At 54.9% G+C, this 15,175-nt stretch overlaps 2 protein-coding genes across 2 annotated transcripts in view; one reads left to right on the top strand and one right to left on the bottom strand.

Annotated features, from left to right (window-relative positions):
* LOC140404027 (receptor-type tyrosine-protein phosphatase H-like) overlaps positions 1–15,175 on the bottom strand; it is a 96,835-nt gene that overhangs the window by 1,626 nt on the left and 80,034 nt on the right. The window contains exon 19 of the mRNA XM_072492368.1: positions 13,888–14,023. Within this exon, the coding sequence (XP_072348469.1) occupies positions 13,888–14,023 (136 nt within the window). The remainder of the gene's footprint in view (positions 1–13,887; positions 14,024–15,175) is intronic.
* Positions 1–15,175, top strand: part of akt1s1 (AKT1 substrate 1 (proline-rich)) — an 80,219-nt gene that overhangs the window by 45,144 nt on the left and 19,900 nt on the right. The window lies entirely within an intron of this gene.

Here is a 15,175-nt window from a genome sequence, read left to right as displayed (position 1 = left end):
AGGCATTGTCGCCATATCAACGGGGTTAGATACAGAGTAAAGCTCCCTCTACACTGTCCCCACCAACACTCCCACGACAGGTACAGCACGGGGTTAGATACAGAGTAAAACTCCCTCTACACTGTCCCCATCAAACACTCCCAGGACAGGTACAGCACGGGGTTAGATACAGAGTAAAGCTCCCTCTACATTGTCCCCACCAACACTCCCAGGACAGGTACAGCACGGGGTTAGATACAGAGTAAAGCTCCCTCTACACTGTCTCCATCAAACACTCCCAGGACAGGTATAGCATGGGGTTAGATACAGAGTAAAGCTCCCTCTACACTGTCCCCATCAAACTCTCCCAGGAGAGGGACAGCACGGGGTTAGATACAGAGTAAAGCTCCCTCTACACTGTCCCCATCAACACTCCCAGGACAGGTACATCACGGGGTTAGATACAGAGTAAAGCTTCCTCTACACTGTCCCCATCAAACACTCCCAGGACAGATACAGCACGGGGTTAGATACAGAGTAAATCTCCCTCTACACTGTCCCCATCAAACACTCCCAGGAGAGGGACAGCACGGGGTTAGATACTGAGTAAAGCTCCCTCTACGCTGTCTCCATCAAACACTCCCAGGACAGGTACAGCATGGGGTTAGATCCAGAGTAAAGCTCCCTCGACACTGTCCCCCTCAATCACTCCCAGGACAGGTACAGCATGGGGTTAGATACAGGGTAAAGCCTCTGCACTGTCCCCACCAAACACTCCCAGGACAGCTACAGCATGGGGTGAGATACAGAGTAAAGCTCCCTCTACACTGTCCCCATCAAACACACCCAGGACAGGTACAGCACTGGGTTAGATACAGAGTAAAGCTCCCTCTACACTGTCCCCATCAAACACTCCCAGGACAGGTACAGCACGGGGTTAGATACAGAGTAAATATCCCTCCACACTGTCCCCATCAAACACTCCCAGGACAGGTACAGCACGGGGTTAGATACAGGGTAAAGCTCCCTCTACACTGTCCCCATCAAACACTCCCAGGACAGGTACAGCACGGGGCTAGATACAGGGTAAAGCTCCCTCTACACTTTCCCCATCAAACACTCCCAGGACAGGTACAGCACGGGGTTAGATACAGGGTAAAGCTCCCTCTACACTTTCCCCATCAAACACTCCCAGGACAGGTACAGCACGGGGTTAGATACAGAGTAAAGCTCCCTCTACACTGTCCCCATCAAACACTCCCAGGACAGGTACAGCACAGGGTTAGATACAGAGTAAAGCTCCCTCTACACTGTCCCCATCAAACACTCCCAGGACAGGTACAGCACGGGGTTAGATACAGAGTAAAGCTCCCTCTACACTGTTCACATCGAACACTCCCAGGACAGGTACAGCACGGGGTTAGATACAGGGTATGGCTTCCAGAAAGACGGAGGCTAAGGGGAGACCTGATAGAGATCTACACATTTATGAGAGGCATAGACAGGGTGGAAAGTCAGAGGTTTATCGAAGGGACAAATGTCAATTACAAGTGGGCACCGTTCAAGCTGAGAGGGAGGAAGTTTAAGGGGGGGCGTGCAGGGTAAGTTTTTCACGCAGAGAGTGGTGGGTGCCTGGAACGCGCTGCCAGTGGATGTGGTGGAAGCGGGCACATTAGCAACATTTAAGAGGCATCTGGACGGGTACATGATTAGGGAGGAAATAAAGGGATATGGACCGAGTAAGGGCAGAATTTATTTTTAAAAGTTAGGGCATCATGGTCGGCACAGTCTTCGGGGGCCGAAGGGCCTGTTGCTGTGCTGTACGTTTGTTTGTTCTTTGTTCTGTATTCTTTAACCTCAGATCACCTTGTAATGAACCATGCCATCTCTATTTCCCGGAATACCTAGCTGAGATAATTTAGTGCTGCATTCCCTGGCTGGGAGCTGTGGACTAAAAGATCAACAGGAACTAAGCCGAGATATAGAAACTTATTTCATACAGGGGTTGTTAGAGGATGCAGACAGGAGAGGTACATTCCATCAGGCAGCGTCAGATTGGAATCCAGTCTCAGGTGAAATCGCCCTGCATGGAGGGTCCCTAAGCACAATGGTTTGTACACCTGACTTATTATTTAAATTTAGAGTACCCAATTCTTTTTTTCCAATTAAGGGGCAATTTAGCGTGGCCAATCCACCTACCCTGCACATCTTTGGGTTGTGGGGGCGAAACACACGCAAGCACGGGGAGAATGTGCAAACTCCACACGGACAGTGACCCGGGACCGGGATCGAACCTGGGACTTCGGTGCCGTGAGGCAGTGTACGTCTGACTTTGAGCGCATCGTTCTGATGGGAGCACTTCCCAATTGCATGGAGTGCTCGAACAAATGAGGAAGAATGACGGATGTGTGGCTCCGTTCTTCCTTATTCTGCTAGAGAAGCTCAAGACGCCACGAACACGACTTCCTCACGCTCCGGCCTACTTCCCTCCCTCCGAACCTGCAGCCATTGAGCTGAGGCACCTGCTCGCAGGAGTGTGGGCGCGCTGGTGTTTCTTGCCCGTCCCTAGTTGTCCTGGAGAAGGTGGTGGCGGTGAGCTGTTTACTGAACCAACTGCAGTCCCTGCGGTGCATGTACACCCACTGTGAAGTCAGGAAAGGACTTCCTGTTTTTTTAACCCAGTGACGGTGAAGAATGGTGTGTGGCTTGGATGGGAAGTCACAGGTGGTGGTGTTCCCATGCATCTGCTGCCCTCGCCCTTGTAGGCGGCAAAAGACGCAGGTTTGGAAGGTGTTGTCAGAGGACCATTGGCAAATTGATGCATCTCGGAGATGGCGCACACCATGCATTGGTGGTGGCAAGAGCGAATGCTTAAGATGGTGGACGGGGCGGCAATCAAGCGGGGCTGCTTCGTCCCGGATGGTGTCGAGCTTCTTGAGTGTTGTTGGAGCTGCGCTCACCCAGGCAAGTGGAGAGTATTCTATCGCCCTCCTGACTTGTGCCTTGTAGATGGTGGACAGGCTTTTGGGGGGGGGGGGTCAGGAGGTGAGTTACTCGCCGCATGATCCCTCACCTCTGACCTGCTCTTGCAGCCGCAGTATTTATACGATAGGTTCAGTTCACTTTCTGGTCAATCGTAGCCCTCAGCACGTCCAACTAAATGGCTGACATAAATCATTCAATCTTTCCTGTCAGTCTCATCTCATCTCGTTGAGTGAGAATAAAATTGTTTTGCTATAGTGTCTTTCACGGCCTCAGCGCGTGTAGTCAATGAAACACAGTCATTGTAGGAAGTGAGGTTACTGTTCCAGTGTGGGAACTACAGCACATTTATGCACAGCAAACTCCCAGTTTGTTATTGATAATTTAATGATGATGGTTGAGGGATTGACCAGGGCAGCACGGTGGTTAGCGCTGTTGCTTCACAGCTCCAGGGTCCCAGGTTCGATTCCCGGCTTGGGTCACTGTCTGTGCGGAGTCTGCACGTTCTCCCCGTGTGTGCGTGGGTTTCCTCCGGGTGCTCCGGTTTCCTCCCACGGTCCAAAGATGTGCAGGTTAGGTGGATTGGCCGCGCTAAATTGCCCTGAGTGTCCAGAAAAGATTAGGTGGGGTTATGGGGATAGGGTGGAGATGTGGGCTTGTGTAGAGTGCTCTTACCAAGAGCCAGTGCAGACTCGATGGGCCGAATGGCCCCCTTCTGCACTGTAAATTCTATGATTCTAAGGGCGTAATCCCCTGTTCTTCAAAATGGTGATGTGTTGACTTCTGGGTGCGGCGATGCGGAGCTAAGCCGCACATTTCGGCAGCTCCCGCTAGAACGGACTTTTGGGCTCTCCGGAGGAGCCCGAACGGAAATGTTTTGACCAAATCCCGTGTGGGAAGGTGAAGCAAGGTCCCCCTTCCGACGTGTATGGAGGGGACTAGAAGTGGAGCGGCGGAAAAAGAGGCTTTGGAGCAGCGGCAGAAACGAGGGGGAAAAGAACAAGATGGCGGAGGGCGGAGATCGAGCAGCATGGGGGCCGGAGCAGCAGGAGTTTCTCAGGCGCTGCATGGAGGAGCTTAAAAAGGAGGTGCTGGCGCCACTGCTGATGGCGATCGAGGGGCTGAAGGAGACCCAGAAGGCCCAGGCGGTAGAGCTCTGAGAGGTGAAGGACAAAACTAACGAGAACGAGGACGAGATCTTGGGCCTGGCGGTGAAGATGGAGGCGCACGAGGCGCTGCACAAGAGGTGGGCCGAGAGAGTCGAGGTACTGGAGAACAGGTCGAGGAGGAAGAATCTCCAGATTCTGGGTCTCCCTGAAGGGGTGGAGGGGGCCGACGCCGGGGCGTAGGTGAGCACGATGCTCCATTCGCTGATGGGTGCAGAGGCCTCTCCGAGCCCCCTGGAGCTAGAAGGGGCTCACCGGGTCCTGGCGAGGAGACCCAAGGCTGGCGAGCCGCCAAGGACGATAGTGGCGAGGTTCCATCGTTTCGCGGACAGAGAGAGTGTCCTGAAATGGGCCAAGAAGGAGCGGAGCAGTAGATGGGAGAATGCGGTGATCCGAGTCTACCAGGGCTGGAGCGCGGAGGTGGCAAAGAGGAGAGCTGGCTTCAACCGGGCCAAGGCGGTGCTGCATAAAAAAAGGGTGAGATTCGGAATGCTGCAGCCAGCGCGACTGTGGGTCACGTACCAGGACCGACACCACTATTTTGAAACGCCAGAAGAGGCTTGGACCTTTATCCAAACGGAAAAGTTGGACTCGAACTGAGGGGCTGTGGTTGTGGGGGAGATGTTGACTGTATACAAGGTTGTAAATATGGGTAAAGAATGTTTCACGGGTCGGACGATGGATGGGGGAAGAGTTTTTGATGGGGGGACAGTGAGGAATGTGGGCGTCGGTACTGGAGGGAGGTGAGACTCGGGGATGGGGGAATTGGGATAAGGCCGCAACAGGAGCTGCGCCACGGGGCGGGCTCAGGAAAGCGCGGGCTTTTTCCCGCGTTAGGGAGGGGTGGGGGGATGGAGGAGCGCAAGGAGGAGGAGGGATTTCCACACGGGGGGGGGGGTCAACGGGAAGGCGGGGGAAGCCGGGGTCAGCAGGAGTCAGCTGACTTACGGAAGTATTATGGGGGGAGCAAAAGAGCTAGATTTGGATCTAGCGGGGAGGGGGTAGGGGAGGGGGGGGGGACAATAGGGTTGCTGCTGCATTGGCCGAGGGGGAACTGAAAATGGAAGAGGTGGTCGGGGCGGGGGTTCCCCGTCTGGGGGACTGGAGGGTGCGGGAGACGCGGGCACGGGACTGGCCTAAAATAGGAGATGGCTAGTCTGCAGAGGGGAGGGGGGGGGGGGGCGGTAGCCCCCCAATCCGGCTGATCACGTGGAATGTGAGAGGCCTAAATGGACCGGTAAAGAGGGCCCGGGTGTTCGCGCACTTAAAGGGACTGAAGGCAGACGTGGTCATGCTTCAGGAGACACATTTGAAGGTGGCAGATCAGGTCAGGTTAAGGAAGGGATGGGTAGGACAGGTGTTCCATTCGGGGCTGGATGCGAAGAATAGAGGGGTGGCATTACTGGTGGGGAAGCGGGTGTCGTTTGAGGCCAAGAACATAGTAGCGGACAATGGAGGCCGCTACGTGATGGTGAGCGGTAAGTTGCAGGGGACGGGGGTGGTATTGGTAAATGTATACGCCCCGAACTGGGACGATGCTGGATTTATGAAACGGATGTTGGGGCGTATTCCGGACTTGGAGGTAGGAAGCTTGATAATGGGTGGGGATTTCAACACGGTGTTGGACCCAGCACTGGATCGCTCCAGATCTAGGACCGGAAAGAGGCCGGCTGCGGCCAAGGTGCTTAGGGGGTTTATGGATCAGATGGGGGGAGTGGATCCGTGGAGATTTGCCAGGCCTTTGGCCAGAGAATTTTCTTTTTTCTCCCATGTACACAAGGCCTACTCCCGGATAGATTTTTTTGTTCTGGGCAGGGCATTGATCCCGAAAGTGTAGGGAACGGAGTATTCGGCCATAGCCATTTCAGACCACGCCCCGCACTGGGTGGAGCTAGAGCTGGGGGAGGAAAGGGACCAACGCCCGCTGTGGCGGTTGGATGTGGGACTGCTGGCAGACGAGGAAGTGTGCGGGAGGGTGCGGGGGTGCATCGAAAGGTATCTGGAGGCCAACGACAATGGGGGGGGGGGTGCAGGTGGGAGTAGTATGGGAGGCGCTGAAGGCGGTGGTCAGGGGAGTGTTAATCTCCATCAGGGCTCATAGGGAGAAGAGAGGGGGCAGGGAAAGGGAGAGGTTAGTGGGGAAGATTTTAAGAGTGGACAGGAGATACGCAGAGGCCCCTGAGGAGGGCTTACTTAGGGAAAGGCGACGTCTCCAGACGGAGTTTGACCTGTTGACCACAGGGAAGGCAGAGGCACAGTGGAGGAAAGCACAGGGGGCGACGTATGAGTATGGGGAGAAGGCGAGCCGGATGCTGGCACATCAGCTCCGTAAGAGGATGGCAGTGAGGGAAATAGGTGGAGTCAAGGATGGAAGGGGAACTACGGTGCGGAGTGCGGTGAAAGTGAATGAGGCATTCAAGGCCTTCTATGAGGAGCTGTATAGGTCCCAGCCTCCAGGGGGAAAAGAGGGGATGCGACGATTCTTGGACCAACTGAGGTTCCCGAGGGTGGAGGAGCAGGAGGTGGCTGGTTTGGGGGCGTCAATTGGGTTGGAGGAGCTGGTTAAAGTACTGGGGAGCATGCAGGCAGGGAAGGCCCCGGGACTGGATGGGTTCCCGGTGGAGTTCTATAGGAAGTATGTAGACCTGTTAGCCCCGTTGCTGGTAAGGACTTTCAATGAGGCAAGGGAGGGGGGGACTCTGCCCCCGACAATGTCGGAGGCGACGATCTCTTTGATCCTGAAGCGGGATAAGGACCCACTGTAATGCGGGTCGTATAGGCCGATCTCGCTCCTCAACGTAGATGCTAAGTTGCTGGCAAAAGTGTTGGCTACGAGGATTGAGGACTGTGTCCCGGGGTGATTCACGAGGACCAGACGGGATTTGTAAAGGGCAGGCAGCTAAATACCAATGTGCGGAGGCTCCTAAATGTGATAATGATGCCATCGATGGAGGGAGAGGCGGAGATAGTGGCAGCTATGGACGCGGAGAAGGCCTTTGATCGGGTGGAGTGGGAGTATCTCTGGGAAGTGTTGCGGAGGTTTGGGTTCGGGGGAGGGTTTATTAGCTGGGTTAAGCTCCTATAGAGAGCCCCGGTGGCGAGTGTGGTTACGAATCGGCGGAGGTCGGAGTACATCCGGCTGTATTGAGGGACGAGGCAGGTGTGCCCCCTGTCCCCCCTGTTGTTTGCATTAGCAATTGAACCTTTGCTCATGGCATTAAGGGAGTCCAGGAAATGGAGGGGGGTGGTTCGAGGGGGAGAGGAGCATCGAGTTTCGCTGTATGCAGACGACCTGTTGCTGTATGTGGCGGACCCAGTGGAGGGGATGGTGGAGGTCATGCAGATCCTAAGGGAGTTTGGGGACTTCTCGGGCTACAAGGTCAATGCAGGGAAGAGTGAGCTCTTTGTGGTGCATCCAGGGGATCAGGGAATAGGGATAGATGATCTACTGTTGAGGAGGGCGGAAAGGAGCTTTCGATACTTGGGGATCCAGGTAGCTAGGAGCTGGGGGGCACTGCACAAACTTAATTTGACGCGGCTGGTGGAGCAGATGGAGGAGGACTTTAAACGGTGGGACATGTTGCCACTCTCGCTAGCGGGCAGGGTACAGTCGATTAAAATGGTGGTCCTCCCGAGGTTTCTTTTTGTATTCCAATGCTTTCCAATTGTGATCACCAAGGCCTTTTTTAAGAGGGTAGGCAGGAGCATTATGGGTTTTGTGTGGGCGAGTAAGACCCCGAGGGTAAGGAGGGGGTTCCTGGACGTAGTAGAGATAGAGGAGGGCTGGCGTTGCCGAATCTGGGTGGCTACTACTGGGCAGCCAACGTGGCGATGATCCGTAAGTGGGTGATGGAGGGAGAGGGGGCGGCATGGAAGAGGTTGGAGATAGCGTCCTGCAAAGGAACGAGCCTGGGGGCGCTGGTGACGGCACCGCTGCCGCTCTCGCCGACAAGGTACACCACGAGTCCGGTGGTGGCGGCAACGCTAAAGATCTGGGGGCAGTGGAGATGGCACAGGGGTGCGATGGGAGCCTCAGTGTGGTCCCCGATCAGAGATAACCATCGGTTTGTCCCAGGAAGGATGGACGACGGGTTTCAGAGCTGGCATCGGGCAGGGATTAGAAGAATGGGGGACCTGTTCATCGATGCGACGTTTGCGAGCTTAGGGGCACTGGAGAAGTTTGGACTACCCCTGGGAAATGCTTTCAGGTACATGCAAGTGAGGGCGTTTGTGAGGTGGCAGGTGAGGGAATTCCTGCTGCTCCCGGCACAGGGGATTCAAGACAGGGTGATTTCGGGCGTATGGGTCGGAGAGGGCAAGGTGTCGGCGATATACCAGGAGATGAAAGAAGAGGGGGAGGTTTTGGTAGAGGAGCTGAAGGGTAAATGGGAGGAGGAGCTGGGGGAGGAGATAGAGGAGGGTCTGTGGGCTGATGCCCTAGGTAGAGTTAATTCCTCCTCCTCATGTGCCAGGCTCAGCCTGATACAATTTAAGGTTGTTCACAGACCGCACATGACGGGGGCGAGGCTGAGTAGGTACTTTGGGGTGGAGGACAGATGTGGGGGGTGCTCAGGAAGCCCGGCGAACCATGCCCATATGTTTTGGTCGTGCCCGGCACTGGAGGGGTTCTGGAGAGGAGTGGCGAGAACTATATCTAAGGTGGTGAAAGTCCAGGTCAAGCCAAGTTGGGGGCTAGCATTATTTGGAGTAGCGGACGAGCCGGGAGTGCAGGAGGCGAAAGAGGCCGGCATTCTGGCCTTTGCGTCCCTGGTAGCCCGGCGGAGGATCTTGTTAGTGTGGAAAGAGGCGAAGCCCCCCAGCGTGGAGGCCTGGATAAATGACATGGCAGGGTTTATCAAGTTGGAGAGGATAAAGTTTGCCCTGAGAGGGTCTGTGCAGGGGTTCTACAGGCGGTGGCAACCGTTCCTAGACTATCTCGCGGAGCGTTAGATGAAGTTTGGTCGACAGCAGCAGCAACCCGGGGGAGAGAGGAGGGGGGGACATCTCTTTTTGGGGGTGGGGGGGTGGGGGTAAGAGGGAGGGACGGGGAATGGGGGGTTTTCTGGGGGGCATCTGAGCAAGAAAATACATAAATGATCCGGAAAACTGATATGTACGGGAGGAATCCAATGTACAAAGTTCTGTATCATATTGACTTGCCATGTTTATGTCTTGCGATGCGAGCTTTCTTTTCTTTCTGTTACGAGGGGGGGGGGGTTTGTTTTTATGGTTGAAAATTTTGTGAGAAAAATTCTTAATAAACATATTTTTTTTAAAAATAAATGGAGATGTGTTCACCTGAGAGAGCAGATGGAGCCAAGGCTATTAAAAAAAATAAAGGGGCAATTTAGCGCGGCTAATCCACCTACCCTGCACATCATTGAGTTGTGGGGGTGAGACCCACGCAGACACGGGGAGAATGTGCAAACTCCATGTTGATAGAGGGCTGGGTTCGAACCCGGGTCCTTGGCGCCGTGAGGCAGCAGTGCAAACCACTGCGCCACCGTGCTGCCCAGAGCCGAGGCTTGGGATCACATCCAAAAGCCTCTGACAGTGCGGCACTCCCTCAGTACTGACCCTCTGACAGTGCTCCCTCAGTACTGACCCTCTGACAGTGCGGCACTCCCTCAGTACTGACCCTCTGACAGTGCTCCCTCAGTACTGACCCTCTGACAGTGCGGCACTCCCTCAGTACTGACCCTCTGACAGTGCGGCGCTCCCTCAGTACTGACCCTCTGACAGTGCGGCGCTCCCTCAGTACTGACCCTCTGACAGTGCGGCGCTCCCTCAGTACTGACCCTCTGACAGTGCAGTGCTCCCTCAGTACTGACCCTCTGACAGTGCGGCACTCCCTCAGTACTGACCATCTGACAGTGTGGCACTCCCTCAGTACTGACCCTCTGACAGTGCGGCACTCCCTCAGTACTGACCCTCTGACAGTGTGGCACTCCCTCAGTACTGACCCTCTGACAGTGCGGCACCCCCTCAGTACTGACCCTCTGACAGTGCGGCACTCCCTCAGTACTGACCCTCTGACAGTGCGGCACTCCCTCAGTACTGACCCTCTGACAGTGCGGCACTCCCTCAGTACTGACCCTCTGACAGTGCGGCACTCCCTCAGTACTGACCCTCTGACAGTGCAGCACTCCCTCAGTACTGACCCTCTGTCAGGGCAGCACTCCCTCAGTACTGACCCTCTGACAGTGCAGCACTCCCTCAGTACTGACCCTCTGACAGTGCAGCACTCCCTCAGTACTGACCCTCTGACAGTGCAGCACTCTCTCAGTACTGACCCTCTGACAGTGCAGCACTCCCTCAGTACTGACCCTCTGACAGTGCAGCACTCCCTCAGTACTGACCCTCTGACAGTGCAGCACTCCCTCAGTACTGACCCTCTGACAGTGCAGCACTCTCTCAGTACTGACCCTCTGACAGTGCAGCACTCCCTCAGTACTGACCCTCTGACAGTGCAGCACTCCCTCAGTACTGACCCTCTGACAGTGCAGCACTCCCTCAGTACTGACCCTCTGATAGTGCAGCACTCCCTCAGTACTGACCCTCTGACAGTGCGGCAGTCCCTCAGTACTGATCCTGACAGTGCAGCACTCCCTCAGTACTGACCCTCTGACAGTGCGGCACTCCCTCAGCCCTGACCCTCTGACAGTGCAGCATCCCTCAGTACTGACCCTCTGACAGTGCGACACTGCCTCAGTGCTGATCCTCTGACAGTGCGGCACTCCCTCAGTACTGACCCTCTGGCAGTGCGGCACTCCCTCAGTACTGACCCTCTGGCAGTGCGGCACTCCCTCAGTACTGACCCTCTGACAGTGCAGCACTCCCTCAGTACTGACCCTCTGACAGTGCAGCACTCCCTCAGTACTGACCCTCTGACAGTGCGGCACTCCCTCAGTACTGACCCTCTGACAGTGCGGCACTCCCTCAGTACTGACCCTCTGGCAGTGCGGCACTCCCTCAGTACTGACCCTCTGGCAGTGCGGCACTCCCTCAGTACTGACCCTCTGACAGTGCGGCACTCCCTCAGTACTGACCCTCTGACAGTGCGGCACTCCCTCAGTACTGACCCTCTGACAGTGGGGCACTCCCTCAGTACTGACCCTCTGACAGTGCAGCACTCCCTCAGTACTGACCCTCTGACAGTGCAGCACTCCCTCAGTACTGACCCTCTGACAGTGCAGCACTCCCTCAGTACTGACCCTCTGACAGTGCGGCACTCCCTCAGTACTGACCCTCTGACAGTGCAGCACTCCCTCAGTACTGACCCTCTGACAGTGCAGCACTCCCTCAGTACTGACCCTCTGACAGTGCGGCACTCCCTCAGTACTGACCCTCTGACAGTGCGGCACTCCCTCAGTACTGACCCTCTGGCAGTGCGGCACTCCCTCAGTACTGACCCTCTGGCAGTGCGGCACTCCCTCAGTACTGACCCTCTGACAGTGCGGCACTCCCTCAGTACTGACCCTCTGACAGTGCGGCACTCCCTCAGTACTGACCCTCTGACAGTGGGGCACTCCCTCAGTACTGACCCTCTGACAGTGCAGCACTCCCTCAGTACTGACCCTCTGACAGTGCAGCACTCCCTCAGTACTGACCCTCTGACAGTGCAGCACTCCCTCAGTACTGACCCTCTGACAGTGCGGCACTCCCTCAGTACTGACCCTCTGGCAGTGCGGCACTCCCTCAGTACTGACCCTCTGGCAGTGCGGCACTCCCTCAGTACTGACCCTCTGACAGTGCGGCACTCCCTCAGTACTGACGCTCTGACAGTGCGGCACTCCCTCAGTACTGACCCTCTGACAGTGCGGCACTCCCTCAGTACTGACCCTCTGACAGTGCAGCACTCCCTCAGTACTGACCCTCTGACATGCAGCACTCTCTCAGTACTGACCCTCTGACAGTGCAGCACTCCCTCAGTACTGACCCTCTGACAGTGCAGCACTCCCTCAGGACTGACCCTCTGACAGTGCAGCACCCCCTCAGTGCTGACCTTCTGACAGTGCAGCACTCCCTCAGTACTGACACTCTGACAGTGCGGCACTCCCTCAGTACTGACCCTCTGACAGTGCAGCACTCCCTCAGTACTGACCCTCTGACTGCGCGGCCTCCCTCAGTGCTGACCCTCTGACAGTGCAGCACTCACTCAGTACTGACCCTCTGACAGTGCGGCACTCACTCAGCACTGACCCCCTGACTGTGCGGCACTCCCTCAGCACTGACCCTCTGACAGTGCGGCACTCCCTCAGTACTGACCCTCTGACAGTGCAGCACTCCCTCAGTACTGACCCTCTGTCTGTGCGGCGCTCCCGCAGTACTGACCCTCTGACTGTGCGCCACTCCCTCAGTACTGACCCTCACACAGTGCGGCACTCCCTCAGTACTGCCCCTCTGACAGTGCAGCACTCCCTCAGTACTGACCCTCTGACAGTGCGGCACTCCCTCAGTACTGACCCTCTGGCAGTGCGGCACTCCCTCAGTACTGACCCTCTGGCAGTGCGGCACTCCCTCAGTTCTGACCCTCTGGCAGTGCGGCACTCCCTCAGTACTGACCCTCTGACAGTGCGGCACTCCCTCAGTACTGACCCTCTGACAGTGCGGCACTCCCTCAGTACTGACCCTCTGACAGTGCGGCACTCCCTCAGTACTGACCCTCTGACAGTGCAACACTCCCTCAGTACTGACCCTCTGACAGTGCAGCACTCCCTCAGTACTGACCCTCTGACAGTGCAGCACTCCCTCAGTACTGACCCTCTTGACAGTGCGGCCTCCCTCAGTACTGACCCTCTGACAGTGCGGCACTCCCTCAGTACTGATCCTCTGACAGTGCGGCCTCCCTCAGTACTGACCCCCTGACAGTGCGGCACTCCCTCAGTACTGACCCTCTGACAGTGCAGCACTCCCTCAGTACTGACCCTCTGACTGTGCGGCGCTCCCTCAGTACTGACCCTCTGACTGTGCGGCACTCCCTCAGTACTGACCCTCACACAGTGCGGCACTCCCTCAGTACTGACCCACTGACAGTGCGGCACTCCCTCAGTACTGACCCTCTGACAGTGCAGCACTCCCTCAGTACTGACCCTCTGACTGTGCGGCACTCCCTCAGTACTGACCCTCTGACAGTGCAGCACTCCCTCAGTACTGACCCTCTGACAGTGCGGCACTCCCTCAGTACTGACCCTCTGACAGTGCAACACTCCCTCAGTACTGACCCTCTGACAGTGCAGCACTCCCTCAGTACTGACCCTCTGACAGTGCGGCACTCCCTCAGTACTGACCCTCTGACAGTGCGGCTCTCCCTCAGTACTGACCCTCTGACAGTGCAGCACTCCCTCAGTACTGACCCTCTGACAGTGCGGCACTCCCTCAGTACTGACCCTCTGACAGTGCAACACTCCCTTAGTACTGACCCTCTGACAGTGCAGCACTCCCTCAGTACTGACCCTCTGACAGTGCGGCACTCCCTCAGTACTGAGCTGGCAATGTCAGTCGGTGCTACGGGCTCAAAACCCTGGAGTGGGAATTGAACACGTGACCTTCTGACGAAGAGGCGGGATTGTTAGCCGGTGAGAAGTGGTCAAGGGGCTAAATTATCCAGGCATGTGATGACACAACGCCTTTAGAGCATTATTTTTTTCCCAGGATTTGGAGGGATCGCGTACTTGGTATTTCAGCTGCCGAAAAGAATCAGAGACGGTGGGGGGGCGGTTTGAGCAGGAGAGGATCGAACGGACACAATAATGCTCACCTCCGTCTGCACCATCAACGGCCGGTTCCATCTCATTTTGCGGACAATCCCATAAACATCAACCATGTCTTCATGTTCGATCTGTTGCAATAGGTAATCCAGGGCTATTAGAGTACCCGTCCGTCCAACACCAGCACTGTGATTCAAACAGAGAGTGAGATCCATTAAAGAGATTACACCGTGTCTCCTCCCCCAGCTCGCCCATGACACAGACTCATACAAAGGTCTTTCTAATAATCAGCTCCTTGACACAGTTGTGACAAAATGTTCAGAATACAAAGGGTTAATGACATATCATAATTAACCACTAGATGGAGCTAGATGCAGAACTATATAAAGCACTGACTCACAGGCTTCTGGGAGAAGGAGAGGAAAACACAGGAGTAGTGAGAGAGATCAGAGTACTGTTTTGGATAGAGTGTAGAGACTAGTGTTAGTACAGTGTAGATTACTTGATTATTGTTCACTATAGGAGTAAGTGGTCGAGCTTTAATAATGTTATGGGTCAGGGTTTAGAGAACCCCAAAGTATATCATGCAGTTCACCTGACCTACAACTGTTTATAGATTTTAGTTACGATGAGCACAAGGGCCTACTTTTCAGGTACGATGCAACAGAGGCCTTAAGCACTTTAAATCAAAAACATAGTTTATTTTACGAATTCAGTTCACATTTTTATAAACACACACAGTAAGCATTTTATCAACTACAAACCTAACTACCCCACACAGCTACAGTACTCTATATTCAACCCTTAATAACTTCCCTTTACTGTTTCACTCAAGTAACAACATCCATAAATCAGACAATCCCTTTTACCCCATAACAGCAGGTTTGAATTTCTTCCAGAACACAGTCATTACTTTGAAGTTATCAAGTGATGTGGAGACAACTTTTTAACATGCAGAGAGAGAGAGAGACTCCAAGATCCTTGTAGTCTGAATACAGCTTCTAACTGTCTAAACCGAAAATAAAACTCGGAGCCACAAACTTCCAGCTTAAAACGAAAGTAAAAACCAGAGGCACCGCCAAGCTCCACCCACACAATGACATCACTGCAGCCATTTGAGAAGGCAGTTCTTAAAGGGATATTCCCATGACAATAAGTAGTATAAATAAATGTCAGCTTCGTTAATGAACTTAGCTTCTGGGGTCTTTGGCCGGAATTGAACTATGGTCCCTGGTGTGTGAGACAGCCGTGCCTCCTCGCACTCTCACAGTGTCACTCAGTAACCTCTCTCCCCCAGCAGCCCTGCGTTACTGGCTGTATCTCTACCGATGTTAATCC

Source organism: Scyliorhinus torazame, chromosome 29, assembly GCF_047496885.1.
Source record: "Scyliorhinus torazame isolate Kashiwa2021f chromosome 29, sScyTor2.1, whole genome shotgun sequence".
Classification (NCBI taxonomy): Eukaryota; Metazoa; Chordata; class Chondrichthyes; order Carcharhiniformes; family Scyliorhinidae; genus Scyliorhinus; species Scyliorhinus torazame.
The sequence above is the reverse complement of the archived record's forward strand: the minus strand, read 5'-3'. Positions and strand labels throughout refer to the sequence as shown.